We start from the raw sequence: 15,740 nt of genomic DNA, 5'->3' as shown, positions 1-15,740 counted from the left end.
TTGTATTTAGCTATATATAAAGTTATGATGTGGAACAGTTTGACCCATTCAATCCGAATGGTTGAACCAACAATCCATGACTTACAGGCAAAACTGGTTGTCTTCGGCCCAATTTTTAAAACATTGGTTCTTTTACAGCCTTTACTTCCCTTCAATATTTGTTTTCTTAAAACAATTGTTTTATCTCTTCTAATATATTTAAGGCTTCTTTCCACCATTGTGAATGATAATTCTTAGGTTAAAAGATTTGAACATATCCTAAGGTTTTAAAATGGAATTAAATATGCCCATTGCCCTATGGGCCAACCTAATTGGAATAAAATATTCGGAGGCATTAAGAACCATTAACATGCCACATCTCATGTGATCCATTTAAAGTTTTAAAAACCCCATTTGCCGTTTTTGTCCTTTCATTGAGTTTATTTAGAAAAGCCAATAAAACCATTGAAAAACCAATTCTTGCTACACCTTCCAATTCAATTTTGAATTGTAGTGATGTTGAGAAGTTGTTTTAATCAATTTCTAATGTCCTGACATAAGTAGAACGCCTTTTTGCCTTTTCTTTTTAAAGCAAAAAGAAATGAAGAAATTGGGCTAACCCAAACCCAAACCAAGATCAACCCAATCCCAACCTAACCATTAGGGGTGAGCATAGGTTGATTTGGTTACCCTATGAAGGTCGGTTCTAGCCTTGTCAGTTTTGAGGTCGGTTCCAGGGTCTACCCATGGAACCTGTTCTTTGTTTACTCTCCCTCTTAAAAAACGAAACATGTTCTTTAAAAAGTAGATTTTCAATGATGATAATATATAATTTGAAACTTACGTTATGTTTATTGGATAAATTGAGTAACTTAATATGTAGATTATTATAATATATTAACATATGGTTCAAAATTTATCATATTATAATTTAAATTTTGTAAATATTAAAATGAGAACAAATGATCAAATTACTTAAATAACTCAATGGTCAAGTGAGACTGGCCTTTGTAACAATGAGTGTTTGGGTTTAAATCTTCATTCTTAAAAATATTTTGGAGTTTATTTCAAGGCAAGTTCGGTTCCAAGGCCAGATCCATTAAGGCCGATTCATCGAATCAGTTAAGGTAGGATAAACCCCTAAACCTTGGGACCAACCTAGATAGGAGTTGGTTCCAAATCCAGACCCTACCATGTAACAAATTGAATAGGATTGATTCAAGGCCAGTTAAAGGTCGGTCTATTCGATTTGGGTTAGAACTTATCCATTTGCTCACCCCTACTAACCGTAGACATCCAGTTAGGGGTCAACAATCCAGATTGGATTAGGGTTGACCTCAACCCGACCAAACCCATCCCTATATAATGTTTTAGTTGAGAGCCAGAGACCTAGCTAGGATCAATTCCCTCCATCAGAGTTGGGGACTTTAGGGTTTGGTCTAAGTTCAGTCAAGGCCAGGTTGACCCGAATTCAAATGATAGTTTCTATGGGCTGGGCCGGGCCAGATTGACTTGCTCGGTTCATCCTAAATCGACTCCTATGCCATGTTTATAGTGCAGGCAGGGTAGGGGCTCATTTCTAGCCTGGTCTGCAAGCCTGCTCCGCCCTGGCGCACCCCCTCAAAATTTTCGGGCTTGGACCTTCTGGGCTTTTGTTTTTAGGTCTGTCCTGTTTTGGGCCCATATTAGATCTGCAGATTTTTGGGTTGAGCTAGGGCCCAATACTTCAGGTCCAGTCTGGCCTATATATGTAATGACATGGGCCCAAAGCCTGTCCGGCCCATGAAGTGCAGAAGTCGCTCTCTCCCTTCGACAATTTAAAATTTCAAATCCGTATAGCCTAAGAAGTAACCAACGTTCTTTCCCTCCAAACGTCTCCACAACTATTTCTCGCCAACAATGAAGATCTCCGAACTTTCGCCGGAGATTTGGCTAAGTAGTCATGAATCTCAATCTCAGATACTCGAAGAAATTGAAGTTTTGATCAAAGAAGCCGAAGGTCTCTCCCCTGAACATCCATTGCCAGAGAAGGTTTGCTTGAAACTTCATAAAAGTATCAAATGCCATTGGAATTCGATCTTCGGCGACCCAAGTGAAGGTCAACAAAGACCTGGCGAAGCTCCGTCAGATCTCAGCTGATCTGCTGTTTTAGGTCATGTGAAAGGAATTCCATCTCCAGCATTCAAATCCGCCTCTTTCTTCTATAAAGCGGGTTTGATCTGGCACGATATGAAGAAATATGACCTCGCTGCAAATTGCTTCGAGAAAGCCATCGATCTAACATCTAAGGTCGAGATAAATGAAATTTCTGACAGTGGAGAACGAAAGCTTCTCTTAGATCTGAACATAGCGAGTAGAATGCGAACTCGTCGTGTAGCCCTTCAAAAGAAATCAAAATAAGAAAAAAAACACTACTGTATTTATCATGTATCAGGTCCTTATCAATCTACATTGGTCTGTGTTGATGGATGGTAACTGTCACAAAATGATATTCAACTATTATGCACAATTACTAAGTAAACAAAGCAGACCTAACTATTATGGACAAATACAAACCCATGATAAATCGTTGCAATTCGATACTCAACCATTACAGCCCATACTTGGCTGTTACAAACCCATACACAGAAAACAATACTACATTGGTAAAAAGTAAAAAACAGTTACCATCGTAAACTATACTGTTCCAAACCCAGGTTCAACCATTCCAAACTAAAATGCAATTTGTACGAACTGTTATAGACCCATACTACCATTAAGCCAATGCTCAACTAGTCAAACTGCTACAAACCCAGGCTCAACCATTACAACCATACTCAACTGGTACAAATCTATAGTAAACCTTCATAACCCTATGTCACAATCACGTACTTGACATTATAAAGCATACTCACAAACTGACACAAAACTGTTACAAACCCTATACTCAACCATTATAAACTAATATCAATTGTTGCAAACCAATATAAACATACTTATTTCAAATTTGAATTACTCTATTAATTAATGCTGCTAAAAATTACACGCAGAAATACATGTATAGTTGCTAAGACTTAAACACATGTCACCCAAATTAAAGAGAACTTTTTCCACTAAGCTATAATGTTACATTTTGTCAAAATAACATGCTTTAAGTTTAATGTTTCTAATCCATTTTATCAATTTTTTTCTTATTAATGTTGTATTAATCAAAAAAATTAAAAAAAAGAAAAATAATTAATTAATCGCTTAAACAAGTAATTTTTGCTCAAGTCATATTTTTCTTGTACCATTTCCCAATGTTTCCTTAACATCTGTCAGTAGTTCACATAAACTACTAAAGCATATGCTTTATGTGTATATCATTTATAGACACTATATTTATAGTCATTTAAGACTTACATTTAGTTTTACTGATGTATTTCTAAGATTTATTTGAATTTTCCTAACATATCTATCCATATCAAAAAGTGTATCTGAATGTGTCTCTTAAAAATGCTTTTACGATATCCTTTGCGTTTTTGATACTTAGAACATTGAGTATACTTTTGTTTCAAGTTTTACTTTGTTTTGCTTGTTTACTGTGCAAATGAAGCAAAATAAAACCCAAAGCAAAGTGAAGTAAAACCTGAAATAAAAGTAAACCAGAATTTGCACTTTTCTCAGTTACATTCCCATGGATATGAAGAGTGTAAATGAAATTGCACTGCAAACAAACGGAACCTTAAGGAAACTCACTAAACAACCCAGATGCTAAATCCATTTCTAAAGTATAAATAACACAAACAAATATGAATTAAACAAACCTAAACATCTTTAGTAATGAACCAAGTTTCAGAGTATCTGAGACACAATGAGTATTGAAAAAGGCAATTAAGATATGTGTGAATATGTTAGGGAAACTTGAATAAATCCCAAAAAATATATCAGTAACACTAAATCTGGGTCTCAGATTACTATAAATAAGGTTACATATAAAAAATACATACTTTGGTAGTTTATGTAAAGTGCAGACTATCGGAAACTAGTATAATTTTTTGTTACAAATTTTAGTACTCAATTTATTTTTTAATTTCCAAAGGCATGCTCTAAGATGAGAATATGCCTAAAGGCTAAAATTCAGAGCTCATACAACATTTATTTACCTACATCTCAGACGATAGCAACACAATCTTGCCAGAATTGCCCCATTCAAGCTGCCGACAAGGGTTGTCTCCCTAACAATATTAAACCTATAGTTTAGAACTTCAGATTATCACTGCTTATAGCAAGAACCTGGTTCTTCAGGGACAGCTCGTCCAAGTCCAGCCAATGGAGCTGCAGCAACTCCTCTTTGAGTCAATAAACATCTGAAGTGAGACAACCTTCCAATGACTTGCTTTGGATTCTTAGCCAGCTTATCATAGGGAGTCCAAAGTCGCTCTTCATCCAAAGATCACATTTCAGAAATATAAATAAATATATTAGTAAATAAACAAATAAACAATAGTCTAATGCAGATGGAGTTCCCATACTCTTGTTACCAGTCCTAAAAAAATAATAAATAACAGGTGGACTGACTAAAGACAGAATATGAAAAGAACTCTGAGTCTATACATAAACATTCAATTGTAGGTAAGATTTATAGATGTACCTAAAGGAAGAAAACATACTTTAAATAAATAAACTAGAATTACAAGGTACAAACCATTAGTATATTTTGGGAATAAGAAAAGCAACATAAAACTATCAATGAATTCATTCTTTGTTTATTGAAAATAAATTTGTATGTATTTCATTTGTATTTTGTATTATGTTTTATAGAAATGCAAATTAAAAAAAATGTTTAAAATATATTGCTTATGCCATCGGTTGACCTTGTCTCTCACATTGATCTGATTGCAATGATCTGGAGTAAGGGTGACCATTCCTTACCCACAAATTTCCAGGCCAGGCTAGTTTTTGTGTACAAGCTGAAGCCTACACCAGGCCCAGAAATTTGCAGGCTTGGCCTTGTCCAACCCATAAACCTAGCCTGGGCCTGAGTCTATATTTCAGGCCCATGATGCAGGCTGGGATAGGCCCAGGCTTAGGTTGAGCAGCTTATCCAAGGTGCTATGCCTGGCCTAGCCCGGACCATGATTACCTCCTAGATTGGGTCTTTTCAATTAAAGATTTATGTTTGATTTTGTGTATTCTGGACCACAATGCAAACTGTGAAAGCTTCACTAAGTTTAGTTTCAATTGTGAACTTTGTGGAGAGTCATCTATATTGTTGTAGCAGCCTAAGCAATAATAGATGACAACAAGAATATTTAAATCATATCTAAATGGAAGAAATATAGCATAAACATCAATTGCCTTTTTTTATCAGCCATAAACATCAATTACCTTGTTTAACACCTCTCGATTTAAGCCTATAGAGAATGAAAACAAGGAGGGGTGGAGAATAGGGAAAACCAGCATACATGCAGGACTTAATATACATAAATGAATCAGTCAACAAAGACCACAATCCTCTATTCACGCTGTAATTTCTCCATGCTTTTTACCCCCTACCCCCTCCTCGGTTCTTCCTAAGAAAAAATGTGACATAACATAATAGCTTTTCCTTGGGGGGTGGGACATGTCACAATTTTCACACATGACAGCTGTAGACAAAGAGGATCATCTATATGGATCCTGCCTATAAATCCCACTCTATAAAATAATGAGTCATAGTTACCTAAACTTAGGTTCTTTTTGGGCTCACCCTTCAAGTTCACCAGTTCCACAAGAACTAACACATAACAGCATAATGTTTTGGATGTCTCAGTTAAAGAGTGCTATGAAAGATACCAGCCATTCCAGGCATAGCAACTAGCAGTTTCAGTGACTGCTTTTACTGTTAGGATGACACTAACAAAATCATAGCTGATCGGCAATAAATTTATTCAGGTGTCCCTGACACGCTCTCCAGGCAAATGGTTCTACTTCCTCGAGATAAAATAGGAAGTGTTTTGTAGTTATCTGTTTCTTTTCCCTTTTTATTTTATTAGCAACAAAATTATATTCTATTATTGAGAATGAGTAGTATAAAAGAGGTATAGAGGAGGAAAAAAAATCAATCCAGATTTTGGAAATAAGGGGCTACATGAAGACAAGACAGTTCAAAATATCCTTTGAGTAGATCCTAAAAACAGCCATTCATATAGCAGGTACACATGGGAAACATTCAAGTATTTGAACACCATTGATGGATCTTGAAATCTCATGTACCAAAAATTGAAATTTCTTCTGGATTGTTATGAGTAGCATTTGACAGACCAAAAAGAATCCAATTGAAAATATTATTACAATCATCCAACCAGGTGTGCATAAAATTGACATGGTTGGATTATTGTAAAGATCCAATCCATGGAATTTCTTCTGGACTGTTTGCAAGTAGCCTATGACAGGACAAAAACACCAATTAAACAAATCAATACAATCATCCAGCCAGGTTTAAGTCCTATTCCCTGCATAATTGCCTAGTGTGATATATCCTGATATTCCATTTGTGTAAGCAATAACCTGATAGACTTTTTTCTTTTACCTGCAGCTGCTGCAGCACGTGGCCAGATGGTCTGCTCAAGATCTGACGCATCAACTCTTTCTCCCCACATACATACTTCACCTCCAATAACCAATTTTTGCTCATTGGGGTTTGTGATGTTTGTGAGTGGTTCATTCATGTAAAACCCCTGCCAAGTGGCATCCAAATGATCCAAATACCATTTATCCTGGTTGCTGACAATGCATCTAAGTCCAGCTAAAACCACTTTCTGAGCAACACCACCCCCAAGCCTGCCAAGACATTGAGAAAAGGGGCTTTAAAGCTATGGTATCAAAACTCTGGGTATTAGTAATTCCATGATCTTAGAATATAGTAATTTTCTCTTTCTTGTAAAATTTGATTTTACTTTTAGGATTCAATGCATTATTCATATTAAATTGGGAAAGCCACAGTTGCAATCAAACCAAATGGAGAAGCTACACTGTAACATGGTTCACATCCCGCAAAAACAACTAGGATTTAAACCCCATCCAGTGATAATCACATGTAAAATAAAAGTTGACAAATAAAGGAATAGGAAAGGTTTCATGATTCTAGATCAAAAGAAACAAAAAATCATGCAAATACTGCTGCTAGATTTCTCCTGTACCTGATTTCTTTCAAACACTAATTGCATACCCTATTGACATATTACTGGCTCATGTCTCCTAGACCCAATTTTCTTAATTTCTGGTCTTTCTTTTTCCTTTTGGTTTTCAGTAATCAAATTATTTCTGCACATTACTCATTGCAATGAAGATAATATCAGTTATAATCTCACCAGCAAAAGGCAAAAGAACAAAATCATGGATGAATACTACTGAGGCAACTCTTGAGTATTTGAATGTATATACTTTAATAGTGAAATATTATTTATTTGGTAACTCTTTTTTTTATATGTAATATTTATTTGTTTGGTAATTCTTTGTTATGGCATCCCTAATAGCTCTTAGCAAAATTAAAAAGGATTATACCAATTTCTATCTATCCATATGGTGATTTTCAGATATTCAAAGACTAATAGTATCCTTAGTTCGGTTCAAAATCTTCCCTACAGAATATATATGCATAAGTTATGTTTGCTTGAATAAGGCTGCCGAATGAGAAGAGAATAAGAAGAAGGAGAAGATATGACAAGGGCGGAAAAATCACTCTCAGCCAGCCCTAAATTATTATATATAAGAGCATTACATAATGTTACATAAATAGACTAGAATGCCCCTGATTAGTGATGGGACACCTAGTCAAATAAAACATTAAATAAGATTAGGCCCAATAACTAATGTCTTAAGACACAACAAAGATAAAACAAACAAATTAAGACAGCCGAACCAACACTCCCCCTCAAGCTAAGCATGGATGTCAATCATGTTTACCTTGGCAAGTAAGTCCAAGAATTTCACTGTAGCTAGCCCTTTAGTTAGAACATCTGCAATCTGCATCTCGGAGGGAGTATAAGGAATGCAGAGTTCTCTTGAGACGATTCTTTCTTTGACAAAGTGGCGGTCTATCTCAATATGTTTCGTTCTATCATGTTGCACTGGGTTATTTGCAATGTTGATGGCAGCCTTGTTGTCACAGTACAACCTGAGAGGGCACTCGATCTTTATTCCAAGTTCACCAAGAAGGATCTTAAGCCATAGAAGTTCAGCAACACCATGAGCCATAGCTCGATATTTGGCCTCTACACTAGATCTAGCCACCACATTCTGTTTTTTACTCCTCCATGTAACTAAATTTCCTCCAACAAAGGTGTAGTACCCGGAAGTAGACTTCCTGTCCCCAATAGAGCCAACCCAATCTGCATCAGTATATCCTTCAACTTCAATTTTATTGTTGTTTCTGAACATAATTCCTTTCCCCGAGCAAGACTTCAAATATTTGAGGATCCTTTCCACAGCTTTCATGTGAGGGATTTTAGGCATGTGCATGAACTGACTGACAACATGTACAGCATAAGCAATGTCAGGGCGAGTGAGGGACAGGTAAATCAACTTCCCCACCAGCTTTTGGTATCTTTCCTTATCAAGGTAGTCCTCTCCTACAGACTCCTGTAGACCATGGTTCTGTTCTATTAGAGTATCTGCTGGCCTACACCCCATCATGCCTGTCTCTTGTAGAAGATCAAGGATGTATTTCCGCTGACATATATAGATGCCCTCTTTGGATCTAGCAACTTCAATCCCAAGAAAGTATCTCAGTTGGCCCTGGTCTTTGATCTCAAATTCAGCAGCCAAGACCTCCTTTAGTCTTTTAATCTCTTCCTGATCATCCCCTGTAATTACCATATCATCCACATAGACAATAAGTGCTGTAAGTTTGCCATCTCTCTTCCTTATGAACAGGGTATGATTTGCCCCACTTTGAGTGTAGCCCCCTTTCTTCATGGCCCCACATAGCTTCTCAAACCAAGCACGAGGGGACTGCTTAAGACCGTATAGAGCTTTTCTTAGTCTACATACCTTTTTGCCAAACCCATAACCTGGAGGAGGATCCATGAATACCTCTTCATGTAGGTTGCCATTTGCTACCAATCTAGCCTTGTACCTTTCAATGGACCCATCCTCCCTATGCTTCACAGTGAACACCCACTTGCATCCAACAGTGCCTTTCCCTTCTGGCAGATCCACTAATTCCCAATTCCCTGCTTTCATTAAGGCCTTCATTTCTTCGCCCATAGCCTCTTTCCATTTTGGGTCAGATACTACCTCTGAATATCTAGTAGAGACATGCATAGAAGAGAGAGCAAACACAAAAGAACAATAACGAGGAGACAATTGTGAGTAAGACACAAAATCAGCAATGGGGTGTTTGATAGTACAAGAACGGGTAGACTTACGAAGGGTAATAGGAAGATCCAAGTCAGAGGAGTTGATAGGATTACCATGAGTTTCTGAGACAGGTTTGAGTGAGAGGTCCTTGCTTAGGTCAACCACTCCTTTCCCAGAAACGATAGAGAGAGAACCATCAGCAACCCTCATCTTATCTTGGCCAGACATTAAATGATAGGAAGAAAATAGAGAAGACATGTGTGTCATGTGGTCAATTGCACCAGAATCAATAATCCAAGAGGTAGAATCAATAGTACTAGTTGCACTAAAGGCAGAGACAATACCTGACCTAGCAAGGGAGGTGGAAGAAAGAGAATTGGTCCTTAGACGGGCTATGGCCCGGCTAAGTACCTCTACCTCATCGGCAGTAAAACCCAAGGACCTAGTTCCAGGGGAATTAGTAGTCTGTTCCATGGAAGAGGAAGTAACTATGGATGAGTGTTTTGAACCCTCATCACTGTGACTCGCAGCCAGATTCCCACTTGCAGGTTGACCTTTCTGATGCTTCTTATCTCCTCAATGCAGCTGGCTTCAGATGCGGATAGAGAATCCAACATTTCTCTTTCACATGCCTTTCTCCTCCACAGTGGGTGCACTTCAGATGTCTCTTGTCCGAGTACCTGTTCCCTTTTTGATTTGTAGAGATTAGGGCCGGATATTCCATAGACTGTTCAACTAGTTTAGTTTGAGTATCAACCTGCATCTCCTTTCTTCTCACCTCTTCATTCCTCACAAGGTAGTAGACATGATGTAAGTCTGGCATTCCATCCCTTCCTAGAATTTGGGACCTTATTCTCTCATATACTGGATCTAGGCCAGCCAAGAATTTAAATGATCTACCCTCTTCAACCTATTTGTCATGCTTTTCCTTGTCTTTGGCATTCTCCCAATCAATAATAAGGTGATGATCTAGTTCTTCCCATAGTCCTTCTAGTGTAGCAAAATATGTTGCCACACTCATATCTCCTTGCCTCAAGGCAACAATGTCTTGATTCAGTCTATAAATTCTGGCATTATTTTTTTTTTCTGCCCATAGGTTTTAGACACTTTTTCCCATGTCTTGGCAGCAGTGGAGAAATGTTGAACAGTCCTAGCTACCCTTGGAGTCATTGAAGCAAGTAGCCAGGACATAATTGTAGCATTCTCCTTGCGCCAAGTTGCATATTCAGCACTCCCCACTTTGAGTTCCTTCTTCTGCCCGTCCAAGTAACCAGTGAGTCCCCGGGATATGATGAAGAGCATGGCAGAAACCATTCTCTGAAGTTGTACTCATCCAACAACACATTTGTGATCTGTAGGCTGTGCAGATTTGGATTCTCCAGATTAGGAGACCTCCTACAAGCCCTAACATCTCTAGAAGACACTTCCCTGGATATGGAAGACATCTTCTCCTACTTGTAAATGTCAAGACTGTAAACACTATATAGAGAACTGTTTCAAACTTACGGAACTTGCTGCACTAAAACTCAGTCCTGAGAACCCGTCACAGAGCTGAAACACCAAGTACTACACTACTGCACTGTGCCCTAATTACTGCTGTCGCAGACTATAATCTGTTGTGCAACCCTCTACTGTGTTCTAATCACTATTGCCGCAGCCTGCAACTTGCTGTGTTGGCTTCTACTGTGTGCTAATCACTGCTATCACAGGCAATAACCTCACCCACGAACAGTTCTAGGACTGCTGAGTTCAGTCCTCCCTCCTAGATCTGTTCTACACAGATCCCTCTTAGCCGAATGGCTACAGTTTGCTGTACTGTGCCTATTAGGGCCTCGGATTCTGGGTCTAACTCCCCTTGGGCCCTACAACCAAGGGAAACCCTAGATGTAGGTCCTGCTTTGTTCTACGACCAACCATAGGGTTTCTTTGAAGCAACCAAGATAGAAAAGAAGAAGAGAGAGAGGTAGATGCGAGTAGAAGAAGAAGTGGCTGCTGTAACCAGGTGAAAGATTAGAGCTCTGATACCATGTTTGCTTGAATAAGGCTGCCGAATGAGAAGAGAAGAAGGAGAAGATATGAGAAGGGCGGCAAAATCACTCTCAGCCAGCCCTAAACTATTATGTATAAGAGCATTACATAATGTTACATAAATAGACTAGAATGCCCCTGATTAGTGATGGGACACCTAGTCAAATAAAACACTAAATAAGATTAGGCCCAATAACTAATGTCTTAAGACACAACAAAGATAAAACAAACAAATTAGGACAGCTGAACCAACAAATTATAGTTAAATAAAGAAATGCATGCATAGATATGGGCCTTTGGAACTATAGGCTCCTTAAAAATGATAGGAAAAAAGGCATACCAGTTGTGCACTACTGTCTTTGGGTTCAATTGCTTGCCAAAGTTGTTGAAGGTTTCCTCCCTGTTCATTTTACAAATGCACAAATGAGATGGTACATATAGATAGGTAGATAGATAGTATTGATTTAGATTTTAGAAAACCTTGAGCTCAAGTCCTTTACCAGTTAACTATTTCAAATCCGTGGGATAGTGCTATATGCTGTGCTCTCAAGACAAAGTATTTATATGCATCAGATTCATTCATCCTATGCTTGATTAACCTGCACATAAAATACTTGTTTAAAGCTTGTTTGATGAAAATTATTGATCAATAAACATCCAAGTAACCTGAAATAGAAGAAGAGAACTAGACCCTTCCAAAAGCCCAGCATAAAGTGATGAAACATCCTAAACACAACATATACACAACTGTTTAAATAGTGTATCACTACTGTACCAACTTAGATCAACTTCCCGAGTTGGGGTTAAGGCTGAGTTAGTCAATAGTTTGTCTGAGTTGAGTTGAGCTCTGTTAAGAGGTGTGAGACCAGGGGTAGTTTGGTGTCTTTACTTATCATTGTTATTTCGACTGCTGCTACAGTAGTCCGAACAGGAAGAGGAGAAGAAGAAGAAGAAGAAGAAGAGGAAGAGAAGAAGAGGAAGAGAAGAAGAGGGGTCAGTCAAAAATCTGATGGTTAACCCATTCAGTCGACCCCCTTAATCTATATTAGCTTCTAATCATGTTTACAAAGACAGAAATGCCCTTACTTAAGTGTGGGGCAGAGTAACTCTAATAACACAGCCACATAAGCAAGTTACTTAATAAACAGAAGAAGACTAAACTACCCCTATTTGACACATCTTAACACTCCCCCTCAAGCTGGAGAATATATGTCATATAATCCCAGCTTGTTACAAAGATAGTTCACTTTCCCTGAGCTTAGAGCTTTTGTAAACAAGTCTGCCCACTGGTCATTGGAGCTCACATGTTCTATATTTATCTCTCCGGCAAGAACCTTCTCTCTCACAAAGTGGCAATCAACCTCTATGTGCTTTGTTCTCTCATGAAAGACAGGATTGGAAGAGATATGGAGTGCAGCTTGGTTGTCACAGTACAATTTCATAGGTTTATCCATGTGAAACCCAATTTCTTGTAGAAGATTCCTCAGCCACACTAATTCACAGGTAGTGTGAGCCATGGCCCTATATTCGGCTTCAGCACTGCTTCTGGCTACAATCGTCTGCTTTTTACTCTTCCATGTCACAAGGTTTCCTTCCAGAAATGTGCAATAGCCTGTAGTAGATCTTCTGTCACTCACTGAGCCTGCCCAGTCTGCATCTGTATACCCAACTACTTTAAGTTTTCCTCCTGGTTTATACAATAGCCCACGGCCTGGAGCTCCTTTCAGATACCTCACAATTCTAAGGACTGCATCCCAGTGAGGTATACGAGGGTTCTGCATGAATTGGCTCACCACACTGACAGCAAAGGAGATGTCGGGTCTCGTGATAGTCAGATAATTCAGCTTTCCCACTAGTCGTCTATACCTTCCAGGATCTTCAAATACTTCTCCTGTATCACTGCTCAACTTAACATTTGGTTCCATAGGGGTCTCAGCCGGTTTTGCACCTAACAGTCCTGTTTCTTCCAATAGATCAAGGACATATTTCCTTTGACACAGATTCACACCTTGTTTTGACCTGGCAACCTCTATTCCCAAGAAATACTTTAATGTTCCAAGGTCCTTTGTTTGAAAATGATTTTGCAGAAATGCCTTTACTTTGCCAATCCCCAATTTATCACTACCAGTGATGACAATATCATCCACATAGACCACTAATAAAATCTTCCCAGCTTCTGAGTCATAGCTGAACACGGAGTGATCAACTTGGCATTGCTTCATTCCAAAACTCTTCACCACTTCACTGAACTTCCCAAACCAAGCACGTGGAGATTGCTTCAACCCATAAATTGCTTTCTTCAGCTTGCACACCTTACCACCCTCCCCCTGAGCAACAAACCCAGGTGGTTGCTCCAAATATACCTCCTCCTCTAGATCACCATGAAGGAAGGCATTCTTTATGTCAAGTTGAAGGAGAGGCCACTCATACATAACTGCCAAAGAAATTAGAACACGAACGGAACCAATTTTAGCCACCGGAGAGAATGTCTCCATATAGTCCACACCATACGACTGTGAGTAACCTTTAGCAACAAGTCTGGCCTTCAGACGCTCCACACTACCATCTGGCAAGTATTTCACAGTATACACCCATTTACAGCCCACAGCATGCTTCCCAAGTGGGAGAGTAGTGAGTTCCCACGTTTGAGTATGTTGAAGAGTAGAAAGTTCCTCCTCCATTGTCCGCCGCCATCCAGGTGAACTAAGAGCTTCTTGAACATTGTTAGGTATGGAAATAGAAGACAAAAGTGAAACAAACTGGCGATGTGAGGTAGAAAGACGAGATAATGAAACAAAATTGGAAATGGGATGGAGTGTAGAACTATGTTTACCTTTCCGTAAGGCAATGGGTAGGTCAAGATCTGAAGGTTCAGCAATAGGAGCCATGAGAGGATCCGCAGACGAGGTAGAAGTAGGAGGAGGGGCCGGTGTCGTTCGACGTGTACACACTTGTCGGATCGGTGGTCGTTCAGTGGTGACCTGCACTGGATGAGGAGATGAGTCTACTCCAACAACAGCCTCTGGAACTGAATCACTGACAGGAAGAGGAAGAGGAGGTAAGGGTGAGGACAAGGGTGCTACAGGACGGGAGAAGAAGGGAACAGACTCAAAAAAGGTGACATCAGGGCAGACATAGCACTTTCGGGCAATGGGATTATAACACTTGTACCCTTTTTGAGTCCGAGAGTAGCCAAGGAAGACACATTTAATTGAGCGTGCATCTAGCTTGTCTATTCCAGGACTCAGATTATGAACAAAGCACACACAACCAAAGACACGAGGAGTTAATGGAAACGGAGATAAAGTGGGAAACAAGATGGAGAAGGGTGACCGACCATGAAGAATAAAAGAGGGTATCCGATTAATGAGAAAACATGCAGTGAGTACAGCATCACTCCAAAACCGTTTAGGAACATTCATGTGGTGAAACATAGACCGAGCAATTTCAAGAAGATGATGATTCTTCTGTTCAGCCACCGCATTTTGTTGAGGGGTGAAAGCACATGATGTCTGATGAATAATGCCATGTTGTTCTAAATACTGTTGAAATGCAGTAAGAAAAATATTCACGACCATTATCTGAACGGAGAACTTTGATTGGAACACCAAATTGTGTACGTATTTCAGCATGAAATTTTTGAAAAATGGAAAATAATTCACTTCTTTCTTTCATTAAGTAAATCCATGTCATTCTTGAACAATCATCAATAAAGGAGACAAAATACTTGTACCCATTGTAAGACTCAATTTTGATTGGACCCCAAACATCTGAATGAACCAAAGAAAAAGGACTCAACATGCGACTCACAACTCTCGGACTAAAGGACACACGACGGTGTTTACCAAACTGACATGACTCACATCGTAAAACTAACAACTGACTCAATGATGGAACCAACATCTTGAGAACCTTGAGAGATGGATGTCCCAGTCGACAATGCCATTGTAGAGGAGTAAGGGAGGTCTGAAGTGCAATTGAAGATCCACCGCCATCAAGGTAATACAATCCACCAGCTTCATGCCCCCCACCAATCTTCTTCCCCGTCTTGAGATCCTGAAAAACACAAGTGGAAGGAAAGAATGTAACAGAACAGTTAAGAGCTTTGGTTATTTTACTAACAGACATAAGATTGAATGGAAACTTAGGTACATATAAAACAGATGATAAGGGGACAAAAATCAAGTCAACATTACCAACACCACAAATGGGAGATGAGGACCCATTGGCAAGTGTAACAGTTTGTGATGTGGAGGTTTCAGAAAGAGAAGAGAACACACCTGGAGTCCCGGTCATATGATTTAAGGCTCTAGAGTCAATAATCCAGGAAGGAGTTTTAGATGACATGCAAGCAATACCTGATTGGGCATATGTGGCAGTGGTATACTGTGAAGTAGTTTGAAGGAACCGTTCATACTCATCACGCGGAA

General features: G+C 39.0%; 1 protein-coding gene across 5 annotated transcripts in view; it reads right to left on the bottom strand.

Annotated features, from left to right (window-relative positions):
- Positions 1-3,816: 3,816 nt before the first annotated feature.
- The window catches only part of LOC104612173 (beta-hexosaminidase 3-like), a 59,618-nt gene continuing 47,694 nt past the window's right edge, over positions 3,817-15,740 (bottom strand). For 2 of the 5 annotated variants that reach the window (XM_088887002.1, XM_088887004.1), the window contains exons 12-16: positions 15,223-15,366; positions 11,811-11,909; positions 11,651-11,710; positions 6,512-6,762; positions 3,817-4,380 (exon numbers count right to left, since the gene is read on the bottom strand). In XM_088887002.1, coding sequence (XP_088743128.1) covers positions 4,214-4,380; positions 6,512-6,762; positions 11,651-11,710; positions 11,811-11,909; positions 15,223-15,366 — 721 coding nt within the window. In that variant the 3' untranslated portion in view covers positions 3,817-4,213. The remainder of the gene's footprint in view (positions 4,381-6,511; positions 6,763-11,650; positions 11,711-11,810; positions 11,910-15,222; positions 15,367-15,740) is intronic. The other 3 variants (XM_010279496.3, XM_010279497.3, XM_088887011.1) reach the window with 2 other exon arrangements.

This window comes from Nelumbo nucifera, chromosome 1 (assembly GCF_055504915.1).
Source record: "Nelumbo nucifera cultivar China Antique chromosome 1, China Antique-T2T, whole genome shotgun sequence".
Lineage (NCBI taxonomy): Eukaryota > Viridiplantae > Streptophyta > Magnoliopsida > Proteales > Nelumbonaceae > Nelumbo > Nelumbo nucifera.
The sequence above is the reverse complement of the archived record's forward strand: the minus strand, read 5'-3'. Positions and strand labels throughout refer to the sequence as shown.